This window comes from Myotis daubentonii, chromosome 4, assembly GCF_963259705.1.
Source record: "Myotis daubentonii chromosome 4, mMyoDau2.1, whole genome shotgun sequence".
Lineage (NCBI taxonomy): Eukaryota > Metazoa > Chordata > Mammalia > Chiroptera > Vespertilionidae > Myotis > Myotis daubentonii.
In genome coordinates this window covers 45,199,276-45,214,766 of record NC_081843.1, presented here as the reverse complement: position 1 = coordinate 45,214,766, position 15,491 = coordinate 45,199,276, and the positions used below count along the sequence as shown (strand labels likewise).

The 15,491-nt window shown below is 34.8% G+C and overlaps 1 protein-coding gene across 6 annotated transcripts in view; it reads left to right on the top strand.

The window, feature by feature from the left end:
• DMXL1 (Dmx like 1) overlaps nucleotides 1-15,491 on the top strand; it is a 166,759-nt gene that overhangs the window by 78,071 nt on the left and 73,197 nt on the right. For all 6 annotated transcript variants that reach the window (XM_059693800.1, XM_059693803.1, XM_059693802.1 and 3 more), the window contains 7 exons: nucleotides 1,054-1,161; nucleotides 4,782-4,951; nucleotides 5,441-5,538; nucleotides 6,701-6,866; nucleotides 7,700-7,961; nucleotides 11,192-12,285; nucleotides 12,744-12,935. In XM_059693800.1, the coding sequence (XP_059549783.1) occupies nucleotides 1,054-1,161; nucleotides 4,782-4,951; nucleotides 5,441-5,538; nucleotides 6,701-6,866; nucleotides 7,700-7,961; nucleotides 11,192-12,285; nucleotides 12,744-12,935 (2,090 nt within the window). The remainder of the gene's footprint in view (nucleotides 1-1,053; nucleotides 1,162-4,781; nucleotides 4,952-5,440; nucleotides 5,539-6,700; nucleotides 6,867-7,699; nucleotides 7,962-11,191; nucleotides 12,286-12,743; nucleotides 12,936-15,491) is intronic.

Below are 15,491 nucleotides of genomic sequence, written 5' to 3'. Positions count from 1 at the left end.
TGAAATAGAAATTATAATACAAAAATTCATTTTGCCAGTTATTTTAAATTTTTACATAATAGTTTGCTTAATAATGTTAAAGATCCACCTGAATCCTTTGAGTTTAGGAAAAGTTAACATTCTTATTAAATAATTACTTTAGATAATGCAAATGTGATTTCCATTTTATTTTCATGTTGTGATAATTTGCTATTATTTGGCTTTTAATATATTGAGGTTTATTTAAAAAATTTGCATTACTGTATACTCCTACCTAGAATAACAAAAATAAGCTTAATAAAATTAGGTTTATTCCTCATCCAGAGATCTTTTTTTTTTTCTTTTTAATCTCCTGAGTTACAAATCAATTTGAATGTAGGATTTCCATCACATTTCAAAGATTGAAACAAGTGCAGCCAGGTGCACCAGATAGAGATCAGTAGGCTAGACCCCTTGAACTCTGCTTGAGGGGAAAATATGGGGTAAACTTAAGAAAATAATGATAATTAAAAATTAAAGAAAAAATATTGGCCATGAATCATGACACTTATACTTTAAGAAGTGTTGCTAGTAGATACTATTTTTGATATAAATATATTATAGGTATCTTATATTTTTAATTATTTAATGTAAAAAGCAGGCCTTCCTACTGTATAACTATTTCTTTCAGTGTTAGCAGAACATTATTGGGGTGAGTATATGACTTGAATCAATATGCGAAATATTGTAACATATACCACAGAGAAGGTTAAACTATTTTAAAATCAGTCAAATTTAAGTAAGATTCAGATCAGAGGAGGTCTGATTATAAAATATGTCACAGACCCTGAGTCAATTTATTCTCTTTATTATTCTTCACAATATTTAACTATCCTTCTTTCTGTAGTATATAATTGTATAGGAAAAAATAAATATTTAGACTGATAACTGTTTTCAGTTTCAGAATGTTTTATCTCTGTATTTGGTGCTGTGACATATGCTGCTCGTCAAAATTGTTAGCATTTACTTGTGTTTTGCTGATGAAATGTTGTGTTACAAATAAAAATGAGTAAATGCTTTTTTCCTTTTTTATAGGTGGAGAAACTCTTGACGAATGTGGGTTAAAATTTCTTTTGGCTGTTCGACTTCATACTTTTCTTACAACTTCCCTTCCAGCTTATCGAGCTCAACTCCTTCACCAAGGTGATTTTGGTAGTAATCTGTTAAAAGGAAGTAAGGCAAGAAGAAGAAAAGAAAGGCTTCAGAAGTTTGCATTTGCTCAGATATGATAATGCTGACAAATTTGACACATGCTAAATTTCCTTAATTTATTTTAAAAATGTTTATTTTCACGTAATTTTCTTTACTTAAGGTATCGGAAATTTTCTTTTTTTTTCTTCTTTCTTTTTTCTTTTTTGGTTCATCCTCATCAGAGGATATTTTTTTCCATGGATTTTTAGAGAGAGTGGAAGGGAGGGAGAGAGGGGCAAAGAGAAAAACATTGATGTGAGAAAGACACATAGATTAAGTGCCTTTCACATGCACCCAGCCCGGGGCCTAGGATCAAACCTATACATGCACTTGTCTAAGAATCTAACTGGCAACCCTGTTGTGTGTGGGCCAACACTTTAACCACTGAGGCAGTATTGGAATATTTTTGGTAGGTGGAAAGAGTTAAGAAATAGAAACATGTAGCAATTGGGCAATTGGATATTCTGTGTTATGTTTTAAGCACATCATACATTAAAGGCCAATTAGTATTTCATTCTCTTTAATTTCTTTTCTAGATTATCTTTTTCTCCCTTTTGAAATTTTAGAGAAAAAAATTGATTAACATTTTTGTTACAGAAAAAGATACATATTCAAATTTTAATTGTTTTACAAAAGAAGAGTACCCCTAAAACTATTGTTAACATTAATGTGTATTTTAGATATTAGTTTAAGAACATTTCAGATACTAATATATACTATTAGTCAGGACTTTCAGAGTAACAGAAATACTTTACTACCTTTAAGGTACCTTAAGCAAAACAGGATATTTATTGGTTCAGTGTCCAGGAAGTATAAGAGATAGAGCTGCCTTCCAGCATTATTGATTCTGCAGGTTCGCCTCTGTTAATTGGTCTCTGTCTCTTGCTCTCTCTTGTCCTTTCTGTCCTTGTTTCTCTTTTTGCTTTCTTCTCCATTTTTGGGGAAAGTAAAGCTTAAAATTCTAAGTCAAGTTCTTTAATTATTTATGAAAAATTATTGAACTTGGCTGAGAGATAATAGAAATCCTATATAATAAAAGGGTAATATGCAAATTGACACTAATGGCAGAATGACTGGAATGACTGGTCGCTATGACGTCCACTGATCACCAGGGGGCAGATGCTCAACACAGGAGCTGCCCCCTGGTGGTCAGTGCACTTCCACAGGGGGAGCGAGGCTCAGCCAGAAGCTGGCTCATGGCTGGCCAGCGCAGTGGCGGTGGCGGGAGCCTCTCCCACCTCCGCGGCAGCGCTAATGATGTCCGACTAATGGCTTAGGCCCGCTCCCCTGGGGGGCGCGGGCCTAAGCCGTTAGTCAGACATCTCCCAAGGGCTTGTGGGCTGTCAGAGGGATGTCTGGGGGGATCGGGCCTAAGCTGGCAGGTGGACATCCCCTGAGGGGTCCCAGACTGCAAGAGGGTGCAGGCTGGTCTGAGGGACGCCCCCCCCCCCACCACCAAGTGTGCAAATTTTCATGCAATGGGCCTCTAGTGTAAAAGTAATTTAGAATAATAGTCCGTTCACAGCATAAGTATTGTTTTTTTTAAATTTATATATACATTTTTTTCCATAGACTTGGGTATAATAAGAATTTTAAATTCTTTGGTGTTGGATATTAGGTTAAACATTTCAGCCCATATATTTCAAAGCCACATCGTGTAATTAATCATTTACTTCGCCCAGTAATACTAAAGAAAATGTACTGTGAAAAAGAAATTGAAGCTGAACAATAAACACCCCATGTGGTGCCAATAGGTTGAAAGAATTGCTAATGTAAATGGTGCTGTATAAACATAAAAGTACCTTCCTAAATACAGTGACATCTATAATAATAAAAGCATAATATGCTAATTAGACCAGACGTCCTTTTGGGTGACCTTCTGGACGAAGCTGGGGCTTCGAGGGAAGCCTGGGTTCCGGTGCCTGCCTGCGGCCGGAGGGAACCCCAGGTCCCGAGTGCCAGAGGGAAGCCGATGCCAGCAGCTGGGGGAAGGAAGGCCTACTCTTGCACGAATTTCGTGCATCGGGCCCCTAGTGGGATAATATGTGCCAGTTATTATGTGACAGGTATTATTCTAAATGCTTTAACAATATTAATTTAATCCTCACAACAATATATTATGGTAGGTCCCATGATTATTCACATTTTTTAAATGAGAAAATTGAGGAATCAGGAGACCAAGAAGCTTGCCCAAAGTTATATAGTTAATTAAGGATGGACTTGGAATTTAATGCATGCATTCTGATTCCAGAGTCTTCACAGTCTTTTTTTTTTTTTTAATCCTCACCCAAGGATATATTTTTATTGATTTGAGAGAGAGAGAGAGGAGAGAGAGAAAGAGAGAAACATCATTGTGAGAAAGAAACATCAATTCATTGCCTCCGATACGCGCCCTGACCAGGAATCAAACCAGAAACCTAAGTATGTACCCTGACTGGGAATCGAACCCGCAACCCTCTGGTGCACAGGACAGTGCTCCTACCAACTGAACCACCCAGCTAGGGCTTTTCTTTTAAATGTCAAATAAAGTTTATTATCTATAATGTATAAGGGGCTGATAAAAACATAAAAAATCAGTACCTTTTTTTGGACAGATAAATAGCCAAAATATATAAATAACAAAAAAAATACAAAGAATAAAGACATACTAGGGGAAATTCTCTATTTCACTAATAATGAAGGAAACTCAATTTAACACAATAATGAGGTAACAATTCACTCTACTATAAAAAGTAAAAGAAAAATTCAATGTAAGCACAATATGGGTAAACATGTACCTGAATATTGCTTTATAGTACTTTAAATTAAGAAAACCTCTTTGAAAAGCAATATGGGAATATATATGTTAATCCCACTTTGGGAAGAAAAAACAATTTTTTAAAGCTCTTTTTTTTTATATCTGTACTACCTATTGGTGAAAAACTACATATAAGTCAAATGCCCCAAATAGAATAAGTCATTATGAAAACATTACTATATTAATATAAAATATTGAATTGCTAATAAAAATAATAACTTTATGAACAATGTGTATTAATGGTAAAAACACATATAGTATGAAAATTTTTTGATACGAGTCTTTACTGTCTTAAATTCTGTTCACCAGGATATAATGTTTATTTGATGCTTTTTTTAATTCCATAGAATTAAATTCACAAAACAAATGTTGACCAAAGGAAAATGAGAATCAGCTTTGAAGAAGAATCATACCAGTATAGAAAAATACTTGTGTTTCTCATTTTCTAAGAAAAAGTAATGGGGAATAGCTAGAGAACAAAAATACTCGGCGCAGTGGCATTTGCCATAAGCATTTTTTCTTATCTTTTTAAAAATACATATTTTAATTGTAGAAAATATATGCTCATTATAGAAAATATTGAAATGATAGGATTGTTTAGAGAAGCAAGAAAAAAAATAACCCATATTTCCTCTAGCCCTAAACGCTTAATTGTAACTTTTTGAGTCTCATACAAAGTTTAGATATTTTTGCAAATATGAACACATTTCTGATAATCATTGTATAATTAATTGTGTTTATATTTCTTACCAACATTTTTTTGACATTTCTTTAGGCCTGTCTACTAGTCATTTTGCCTGGGCATTTCATTCAGTAGCAGAAGAAGAACTGCTGAACATGTTGCCAATAATGCAGAAAAACAATCCCACTTGGTCTGAACTGAGAGCTATGGGCGTGGGATGGTGGGTCCGGAATACTTGCATCTTACGCAAATGCATAGAAAAGGTAAGTATTTTATGTTGGTATGAAAATTATATTTTGGATGTTCCTTTAAATCACTCTTTTTTTTTTGAAGCAGTGAGATGATTTTACATAGTTTTATATTTGAAAATATGTGAATATAATATTTTAAAGTTTCTATTCTAATTCTTAAATTTCTAGTTGATACACTTGTTTAGTATATATGTCAGATTTTTACAGAATATACATACTTTTTAGAAAAAATAAAATAGTACAGAAAAGATTGTAATGAAAAGTATAGTCCTGTTCTCATCTCTCTGAATCCTTGGAGGCCATCACCATAAATTATTTTTGTAATTGTTGAATATATATGTGTGTGTGTTTACATACATATTTAAAAAATCCGTTGAACATTTAAACAGATTAATGTATATTAATGTATAATCTGTATATTAAATCTTGGATATGAGGGAAACTATTTCTTCACTTAAAAATGATTTCTGTGAAATATTGAACAATATATTCTACTTATAGGTAGCCAAAGCAGCCTTTTATAGAAAGAATGATCCTTTAGATGCTGCCATTTTCTACCTTGCAATGAAAAAGAAAGCTGTGATTTGGGGATTATATAGGTAGGTGAGAAAACTACTTTAAAATGAAAAACTGTTCATAAAGTAAATGTATGAAATAAAGATTTGTTGTTCTGGTTAGTGTGATTCATGTAGATTTTTAGTTATTTTTATATTTAAGGAGACATTTTATAGGGGAGAATCCCAGATGTTTTCTAGAGCACATCTTTTTTTACTTATTTAATGTATTTTTATTGATTTCAGAGAGGAATGGATGGGGAGAGAGAGCTAGAAACATCAATGATGAGAAAGAATCATTGAAAGGCTGTCTCCTGCACGCCCCACACTGGGTATTGAGCTGGCAACCGGGGCATGTGCCCTGACCAGGAATAGAACCGCCACCTCCTGGTTCATAAATTTATACTCAACCACTGAGCCACTCCGGTTGGGCAGAGCAGAAGAACTTGATAGGTAACTTTAGTTTGTTTTTAGGTTTTATCAGGCCAGAAAAATATTTTTTTGCTTAAGAACTTTTTATGATATTCCTATAGGACAAAGAAGTAAAGCTGGGAAGATAAATTGGTAGAATCTGGAACAAGCATCTACTCTGTGCTCTATAAGAGCCCATGGACCAGGCTGTCCCTCTAAACTGCCGCCCTCTTATCGGCCAGACTCCATAATTGAGTTTGGGTCACTTAGAATTTTTTTTCCTTTGTCCTCAGCAACACTTGGCGAACATGATCACCATTTGTTTTGGGTTCTGTTCAGCATAAACCATATGAATAGCAACCTCTGGGGGAAAATCATGGTACCAGTCAGTTTTGTAAGAGACTAGATCCTTTTAGTATTGTTTTGAATCAGGACAGAGTTTTTAGGTTTTGATCATCAAAGTAAAGGTGATTGATTGATGAGGTTTAAATGGTGAAGTAGCACAGAAGTTAATATAAATTATATATTTCACATAGATTTTAAAATAATTTCTCACAGTGCTGCTAATGTAGTTTTTCAATAGTTTGAAAGCATTTTTTTCAATAATCTGAGATATTTTTGAGAAACTAAATGTTTATCATTAATGTTCTTTGCTCAGAAAAGAAAATGTATAGTTACTTTTAAACTGTCAAATGTTTCTTTCCAGTCTTAACTTTTAAGTGGCTAACTTTATAAAATCAGTTCTGATGTAGAAACATTATATTCTAAAATTTTTATACTTTTTTTTCCCTTACAGATCCCAAAATGATACCAAGATGACACAGTTTTTTGGACACAATTTTGAAGATGAGAGATGGCGTAAAGCAGCTTTAAAGAATGCTTTTTCTTTGTTAGGCAAACAGAGATTTGAACATTCTGCAGCATTTTTTCTTTTAGCTGGTTGCCTCAGAGATGCAATTGAGGTAATGAATGAAGCCTTTTTAAAAATAGCATGGTCATCTATAAGCTCTTTATCTAGGGCTAAAATTTTAATTTTTTTATTTCAACTTAAGTCTAGTGGAAATAACACAAGGCTAAGTACCTAAAGTAATTGATAATATTTTATAGTGACTTTTAAAATTTTGTCATTGAGCTTGAACGATGTTTATACAGAATTAAGATTAGCCAGGTCGTGTTGGTTGGTAGAGATAGGTAGTTGATCTGACTCATAAGAATATTCATGAACAGGTTAAAAAAAAAGTGTCTCCTACAATTAAAACATATTTTAACCTATATATTTTTTGCTCTGTCTCAGTTGATGAACCTTCACAAATTTTTAACAGATTCTTTCTCAGTAAACCTTAAAAATTTATGAATACTTGAGATATAACATTTCTATCTTAAATTGCCCTTTTGCTCAGTTTCATACAAGCAAAAGTCTTTTTTTTTTTTTTAATTTCGAAAACATTATAGTCTGTTAACGTGGATGGGAACAGTAAGAGTTCAAGAGTAAAACAAAATACATCATTTGATTTGATGCTATTAAGAATTATTCAATATTTCCTTATTAGGCCAATTCTTTTTGCAAACATATTTAGTATTGGCAGATACTAAAATTTGTAAGCTATTAACGTAAATGCTGACAATAGACTTGCCAAAGCAAGCAGTATATGTTTTTTAATCATCCTTGTTCATTGATTTCAGATATTAATAAAGCCTTGTGTTCATGTAGTTAATAGTGATTGAGTTGAGTTTATCTTAAGTGAAAGATACTCCCGCTTATTTATAAACAATCTTTTTTTTTTTTTTTTACAAGGTATGTCTTGAGAAACTGAATGATATTCAGTTGGCTCTTGTAATAGCAAGACTATATGAGTCTGAATTTGATAAATCTGCAACATATAAGTCTATTTTGCGTAAAAAAATTTTGGGAATTCTTTCTCCTATGGATGAACTCAATTCATTGAACATCAATATGCATTATGATCCTTTTCTTCGGAGTATGGCATATTGGATTTTGGAAGATTATGGTAGTGCACTGGAAACATTAATAAAGCAACCTGTCAGAGAGGAAGATGGTAAGCTGCACTTTTACGTTGTTAAGATCTAAGAGTTTTATTAGTATTTGCTGGGTATAGAACACACTGTTAGGTATTAATGGTAATAACAAAGCAAGTTGAAGACATGGTCTAAGATTTTATGGTTCAGTTGGGGACACAGTTATGCATACTTTGGATTTTCTGTTTTTATGAAATCAGTGTGTTCAATATAAATGTATAAACAGTTGAATATAAATGTTTTGAAGAAAACACTGATATAAACTCAGTTTATCTGAGGTGGAAGTTAGCATATTAATCAGTTTTATAATTTATATAGAACTGTATTTATTGTAAAAAATAAAAAAATAAAAATAAAAAAAAGTTGAGCCCTAGTCGGTTTGACTCAGTGGATAGAGCATTGGCCAGTGGACTGAAGGGTCCCAGGTTCAATTCAGGCCAAGGGCACGTGCCCGGGTTGTGGGCTAAATCCCCAGTGGGGGGCATACAGGAAGCAGCCTATCAATGATTCTCTCTCATCCTTAATGTTTATATTTCTCTCTTCCTCTTCCTTTTTCTCTGAAATCAATAAAAACATATTATGAAAAAGAAAAAGAAAGTTGACATACGTGGTGTGATTAAAATTGCTAATTTTTTGACTGTCTTGTTCATAAGATGAGTGAGGTACATTTTTTTTTAATGTTCCTTTTTGAATCTACTTCTGCCTTTTGTTTTAGAAATCCTTTCTGCTAAAACTTTTCTAGAGGTTAGTATAATGTGGAATTATTTATATAGTTTTATATAAAAATGATGGTATATGCTCTTCAAATATTTTTCCATAGTTAGAATTGAATTGTATATGATAGCTGGTATAGTAGGTGTCATATCATTTGGAGTACTAATTGGAAAAGGTTCTAGTTCATAGCTTTTTGTATAGCATCATTTAATTATGAAGTGTTATGTGTCTTATTATGAAAAAGTCATACTACTCAATTGTTCTAGTATCTTAGCCATCTAAGCTATAGATTTCCAAACTGGCCTCTGTATAATGAAGGGGAGAAGCAAAAGGTCTTTTCCAGTCACTTATTTTATTTTTTTAAATATATTTTTATTGATTTCAGAGAGGAAGGAAGAGGGGAGAGAGAGAGATAGAAACATCAATGATGAGAGAGAATGATTGATCAGCTGCCTACTGCATGCCCCCTCCTGGGAATCGAGCCTGCAACCTGGGCATGTGCCCTTGACTGGAATTGAATCTGGGACCCTTCAGTCTGCAAGCTGAGGCTCTAGCCACTGAGCCAAACCAGCTAGGGCCAGTCACTTATTTTATACCTATACATATTCTTGTCAAAAATGTATTTTGATTTGGGATTAATACATGATCACATACTTTTAGAGCCAATTAAATCTTCATTCTAGGCACGGGGGACAGGGCTGGGATAGAAAGGGTCAATGGGGGAAAAGGGAGACATATCTAATATTTTCAACAGTAAAGGATTAAAAACACAAAAACCTGTATTTTAGAAGAAAAAAATTAAAGGATAATAATGGCTTGGACCAAAATGGTAGGAGTGGAGGCAGAGAGAAGTGGTTGGATTTGGAATATAATGTTAAGGTTGACTAGGTAGGACAGGATTCGCTAGATGTGAAGGGAATGAGAATCAAGGATAATTCCTAGGTTTTTAGCTTGAGCAATAGATAAACTCTATATGGAGAAGACTGGGAGCAAATTTTGGGGAGTGTTGCTTTAGCTAGAGAAGACTTCTCTAATAAGATCAACTTTGAGTAGAGACCTAATTGAAATGAGCGAGTAGATAGCTGGATAGAGTAGTTTAGGCCAAAGGCTCACTACATGTAGATACCTGGGTAGAGTAGTTTAGGCCAAAGCAAGCATGTCAAACTCAAAGGCTAACACTGTCAAATAAGCAAGGTTAAGTTTATGTGGGCCTCAAAAAAACAAAAGCTTCAATTTTCCTAGAAATGTAGGTTTATTTCAATAGAGACATGCTGGATACAAGGGGCTGAAATAAATGAGTAATCATTAACATAAAATAATAGAACATTTTAATAAAAATTAATATTTTTTCTTGAACATTAACTTACCAGACACTGAATAACTTGCACATATTAATAAGCGTAATGCAAATAAACCTATTTTTCCTGTTCTCCAAAAGTGAAATATTTCCTGTTGCGCACACCAAACAAGTCAGTACAAAACTAATGACTTGGCAATCGGCTGCTAAAATATTTGCTGCTAGTATTAGTGGAGAGAAATGGTGCACCTGCGCATAAGGCGCCTAAAGGAAATGAATGCAATACGATTATAGCAATCAGTCATTAGTGAACGTTGTAGTTCATTACTAATAATTATGTATAACAGGATATTGTAAAAATTAAGATACAAAATTTTTATTAAGACTTTTTTTACATACTGTTATATTCGCTGGACCACAAAAATATTCGTCGTGGGCTGCCTGTGGCCCACAGATTGCGAGTTTAACATGCTTGGGCCAAGGGCTCACTAAAGGCCCTGAGGCAAAAGTATGTACATGTAAATGGAAATGTAATGTAGGCCTTTGGATGTAGTAGTATGGATTTACAGGGAGAATTTGGGACAAGTGATAGAGATGTGCAAGTTATTAGCATTTAGATGGTATTTAAAGCCATGTGACTATGTGAGTTTACACAATGAGTGTAGATAGGAAAAGAGTCAAGCATCGAACTCTAGAATGCTCACAGGTAGAGAAAATGAGGAAGATCTAGCCAAGCAGACTGGAAAGGATTATCTGGGAAAGTAAGAGAAAAAGAACTAGGTGTAAGTGGATGTTTTAAATTACCTTAGATTGTTACCTGAAAGTATGTGAATTCAGCATAACCTTTGTTTTTCTACTATGTTAGAACAAATTTTATTATAAATGTGTTGTTTTTAAAAAGTATATAGTTTTATTGATTTCATAGAGGGAGAGAAAGAGTTAGAAACATCAGTGATGAGATAGAATCATTCATCAGCTGCCTCCTGCATGCCTCACACTGGGGATTGAGCCCACAACCCGGGCATGTGCCATGACCATATGTCAAGGCTTAACCATTGAGCCATGCTGGCTGGGATAAAAATGTGTTTTTGTCTGTTCAATACTATGTATTAGTATGGTGTGTTAATAAAATTTTGCCTAAAGAAAGACCAGGTAGATAAAGGGGCCATAGTAGAGAAAAATGCTACAATACAACTCTTGAAGAATTTTTCTTGGCTCATAAAATGAATTTACTTTCAGATCAAGTCACTATGTCAGCCTGTAATCCTGCAGTTTTTAACTTCTACAATTATCTAAGAACACATCCTCTTTTGCTGAGACGTCATTTTGGATCATCTGATGCATTTTCCACACATGTGAGTTTAACAGGAAAAAGTAGGCTCGCAGGAACAATTAATTTAAGTGAAAGAAGATTATTTTTTACTACTGCCTGTGCTCATTTAAAAGCTGGCTGCCCCATGTTGGCTTTGGAAGTATTATCAAAGATACCAAAAGTCATTAAGAAGACAAAACCTTTTTGTAGAACATCTAATTTTATGGATACTAGTAAAGACTGTTCTCCAACTTCTCCGTTGAAATTGGATGCAAGGGAAGATAAGTCTTCTGCTATTGATTGGTCACAGTCACTCATGAATGGTTTTGGATCTTCTTCAGAGGGTTCCTCAGAGAAGCAGTCAAACTCCACTCTTTCTTTTGATTGGAGCCAACCAAGTGTTGTATTTCAGGATGACTCTTTAGAATTAAAATGGGACAGTGATAATGATGAAGAAAATGAGGATCTCCCTATTTCAATGAAAGAACTAAAACCTTCAAAGGAAAAAATAGGGGAAAAAATAGATGAAGCGAGTTCTAATTATACAGAATCTCTCAGCATGTTAGATGAAAATGACATTTTAAGTCCGTCAGAAGATATAATTGCAGTTCAACTAAAATTTAGAGCATGTTTAAAGATTCTCACAGGAGAACTTCGTACTTTATCTACTGGCTATGAAATAGATGGTGGAAAATTGCGTTACCAACTATATCACTGGCTTGAAAAGGAGATGATAGCTCTCCAGAAGACTTGTGACTATTGTTCAGATGCTGAAGAATTACAGTCTGCATTTGGTGCAAATGGAGATGAACTGGGGATAAATGAAGATGATGAAGATTTGCTTCATGAAAAAAAAGTGAAACAACTGAGAGAAAATTTTCAAGAAAAAAGACAGTGGCTTTTGAAATATCAGTCACTGTTGAGAATGTTTCTTAGTTACTGCATACTTCATGGATCCCATGGTGGGGGCCTTGCTTCTGTGAGAATGGAATTGATTTTGCTTTTACAAGAATCTCAGCAGGTATGTAAGTTATATGATAGCCAGTCAAAATAGCATATGTATGAAAATGTTTTTGATCATTGCTTTTAAATATTAAAATTGTTGATTTTCTTTATTATGGTAGCTTTAAGGAATGCTCATTTTTGCATGGTACTTCATTGTGAATTTGTGGACTTATGCGTGTATTGCTGTTTAAAAACAATTTGATATTAGGCCCTATAATATGCTGAATTCAAATGCCACATTCTTACATGAATGCCCTTATGAGCTGATGAATTTCTTATGATAAGAGGGTATTGTTCCATCATTTTTCAGTATAATTAGTGGAATGATGACCTCCTCAGGTCCCTTCTAACTATAAAAAAGGTTGTGTTAAACTTTTTAAGTGTTTTGAAGTTTTCCAAAGAACCCCTGAATTACATAAATAATGGGTTATAACTATTAATGGTTGGTTAACCTTTTTTTTCTTTGTTTTTAAGGAAACATCAGAACCAGCATTTCCTAGCTCTCTGTCAGAGCAAACCTCAGTACCTCTCCTCTTTGCTTGTACGGCCAGTGCCAAAACAGTAGTTGCCAATCCATTATTGCACCTTAGTAATCTAACACATGATATTCTACATGCCATAATAAACTTTGATTCACCACCCCATCCAGATATCCAAAGCAATATAGTAAGTATGCTTGGTTTCAGTCTTTTAATTATACTACAATAAAACTAAAAAATAAGAGTTAGGGTTTTAAAAAATAATTTTAAACATCAGACTATACATGGTGATTATTACATTACCAAGTTTATCAAAGAAAACTTCTGGTTGTAGCCCAGGTTCATCTTACTTGTGTTACTTATACCCACTAGAGTATTTTAATTTTTAATCCAATGCTAGTTAATAAGTCTTATTTAGCCATTTTATTAAGATAAGAGTAATTGGTATATATGCAGATATGTGATTTCTTTAGCAGTACACTTAGTCAAAAAGCTGATTGTTTTTTAGATATAGAGACTTAATATTAAGTTACTAATATCTATGTAAAGGTTTTCTTTGTTAATATGAAAAAATTACATATTTTCAGGACAATGTGAAGTATTTTGTCCCAGTCAATCCTCTAGGGCAGTGGTTGGCAAACTCATTAGTCAACAGAGCCAAATATCAACAATATGACGATTGAAATTTCTTTTGAGAGCCAAATTTTTTCTTTTAATTATATTTTACTGATTTTTTACAGAGAGGAAGGGAGAGAGATAGAGAGTCAGAAACGTCGATGAGAGAGAAACATCGATCAGCCGCCTCCTGCACATCCCCCACCGGAGATGTGCCCGCAACCCAGATACATGTCCTTGACCGGAATCGAACTTGGGACCTTTCAGTCCGCAGGCCGACGCTCTATCCACTGAGCCAAACCGGTTTCGGCAAGAGAGCCAAATTTTTTAAACTTAAACTATATAGGTAGGTACATTGTTATTAACTTAATTAGGGTACTCCTAAGGCTTAGGAAGAGCCACACTCAAGGGGCCAAAGAGCTGCATGTGGCTCGCGAGTCACAGTTTGCCGACCACAGATCTAGGATGACTTCAGATTTCTGTTGGTAAGCAGAGTGTTTGCAGGGCTGACAGAGAATCTGGGTCATACATTTTTCATCTTCCAACAGGCAAGCATAGCACATTATTCTGGGTTCTCTAGAGAAATAGAACCAATAAGGGGTGTGTGTGCGTGTGTAAAGAGCTTTATTATAAGCAATTGGCTCACATGATTATGGAGGCTGAGAAGTCCAAAGATGTGCATTTGACAAGCTGGAGACCCAGGAGAGCTGATCATGTAGTTCCAGTCCTAGTCTGAAGTCCTCAGAACCAGGATAGCTGGTAATGTAAATTCCAGTTGAAAGCTACCAGGCTCCAGACCCAAGAAGAGCCAGTATTTCAGTTCTAATTCAAAGGCAGGGCCTGAGCCAGTTTGGCTCTGGATGGAGTGTTGGCCTGGGGACTGAAGGATCCGGGTTTCAGTTCTGGTCAAGGGCATGTACCTTGGTTGCAGAATCCTGTCAGCCCGGGCCCTGGTAGGGACACATACAGGAGGCAACCAATCGACGTGTTTCACATCGGTATTTCTCTTTGTCTTTCCCTTTCCCACTCTCTAAAAATCAATGGAAAAATATCCTAGGGTGAAGATTAAAAAAAAAAAAATCAATAAAGACTCAAGACTCACCTCAATGCAACAGGCAGAATTCCCTCATTCTCTTCTTTTTTAGTTCTATTCAGGCCTTCCAGTTGATTGGATGAGGACTTCCCCTATCTGCTTTGCTTAGTGTTCCAATTCAAGTGATAATCTCCCCAAATCACCCTAACAGATGCACCTAGAATAATGTTTGACCAAATGTCTGGGCACCTGAAGACCTGGTCATGTTCACATATAAAATTAATAATCACATCTAGGTTATTTCATATCATGATTACAGGAGGGTTTTTGTTGTTTTAAGTATTTTTTTATTGATTTCAGAGAGGAAGAGAGAGGGAGAGAGAGATAGAAACATCAATAATGAGAGAGGATCACTGATCTGCTGCTTCCTGTATGCCCCGAACTGGGGATCGAGCCTGCAACCTGGGCATGTGCCCTGACCAGGAATCTAACCATGACCTCCTGGTTAATAGGTCAGTGTTTAACCACTGAGCCATGATGGCTGGTCTGGTTGCAGGAGTTTTAAAAGCAGCAAGAATTTGCCAGCCTTTTGAGGACTAGGTTCAGAATTCACACATGACTTCTGCTGTATCCTCCTGGTCCAAGCAAGTTAGAAGGCCAGTCCAGATTCAATAAGTGGGGAAACGGGCTCCACATTTTGATTGGAGAAGCTGGAAAATATTCTAGCATTTTCACAATCTTCCACACATGGTCTTTGCTGTCTTAATTTTATATGATGATATTCATAATTTTAATTCATACTACATGTCTTGCTGATAATTGACGTAGAAATAGCAATGAGATTTTAATCTATCCATTTTTTATCAACTTAAAAGACTGTCATACCTTCTTAATTAGATCAAGAACTTAGTCTTTTAATAGTTGTCTAGTCTGCTTTCTTACCTAGGTTACACTTCTTCATCCTCAGATCTACTTCTATTATTTCTCATCATGCCATGTTTAGAACCTCTTGCCCAATACAAATGTTTCCCTTTAATTGCTGTGGTTCATACCTTCTTTCTCTTAAATTTCTCTTTCTTTAAATTGTTTGCTTTC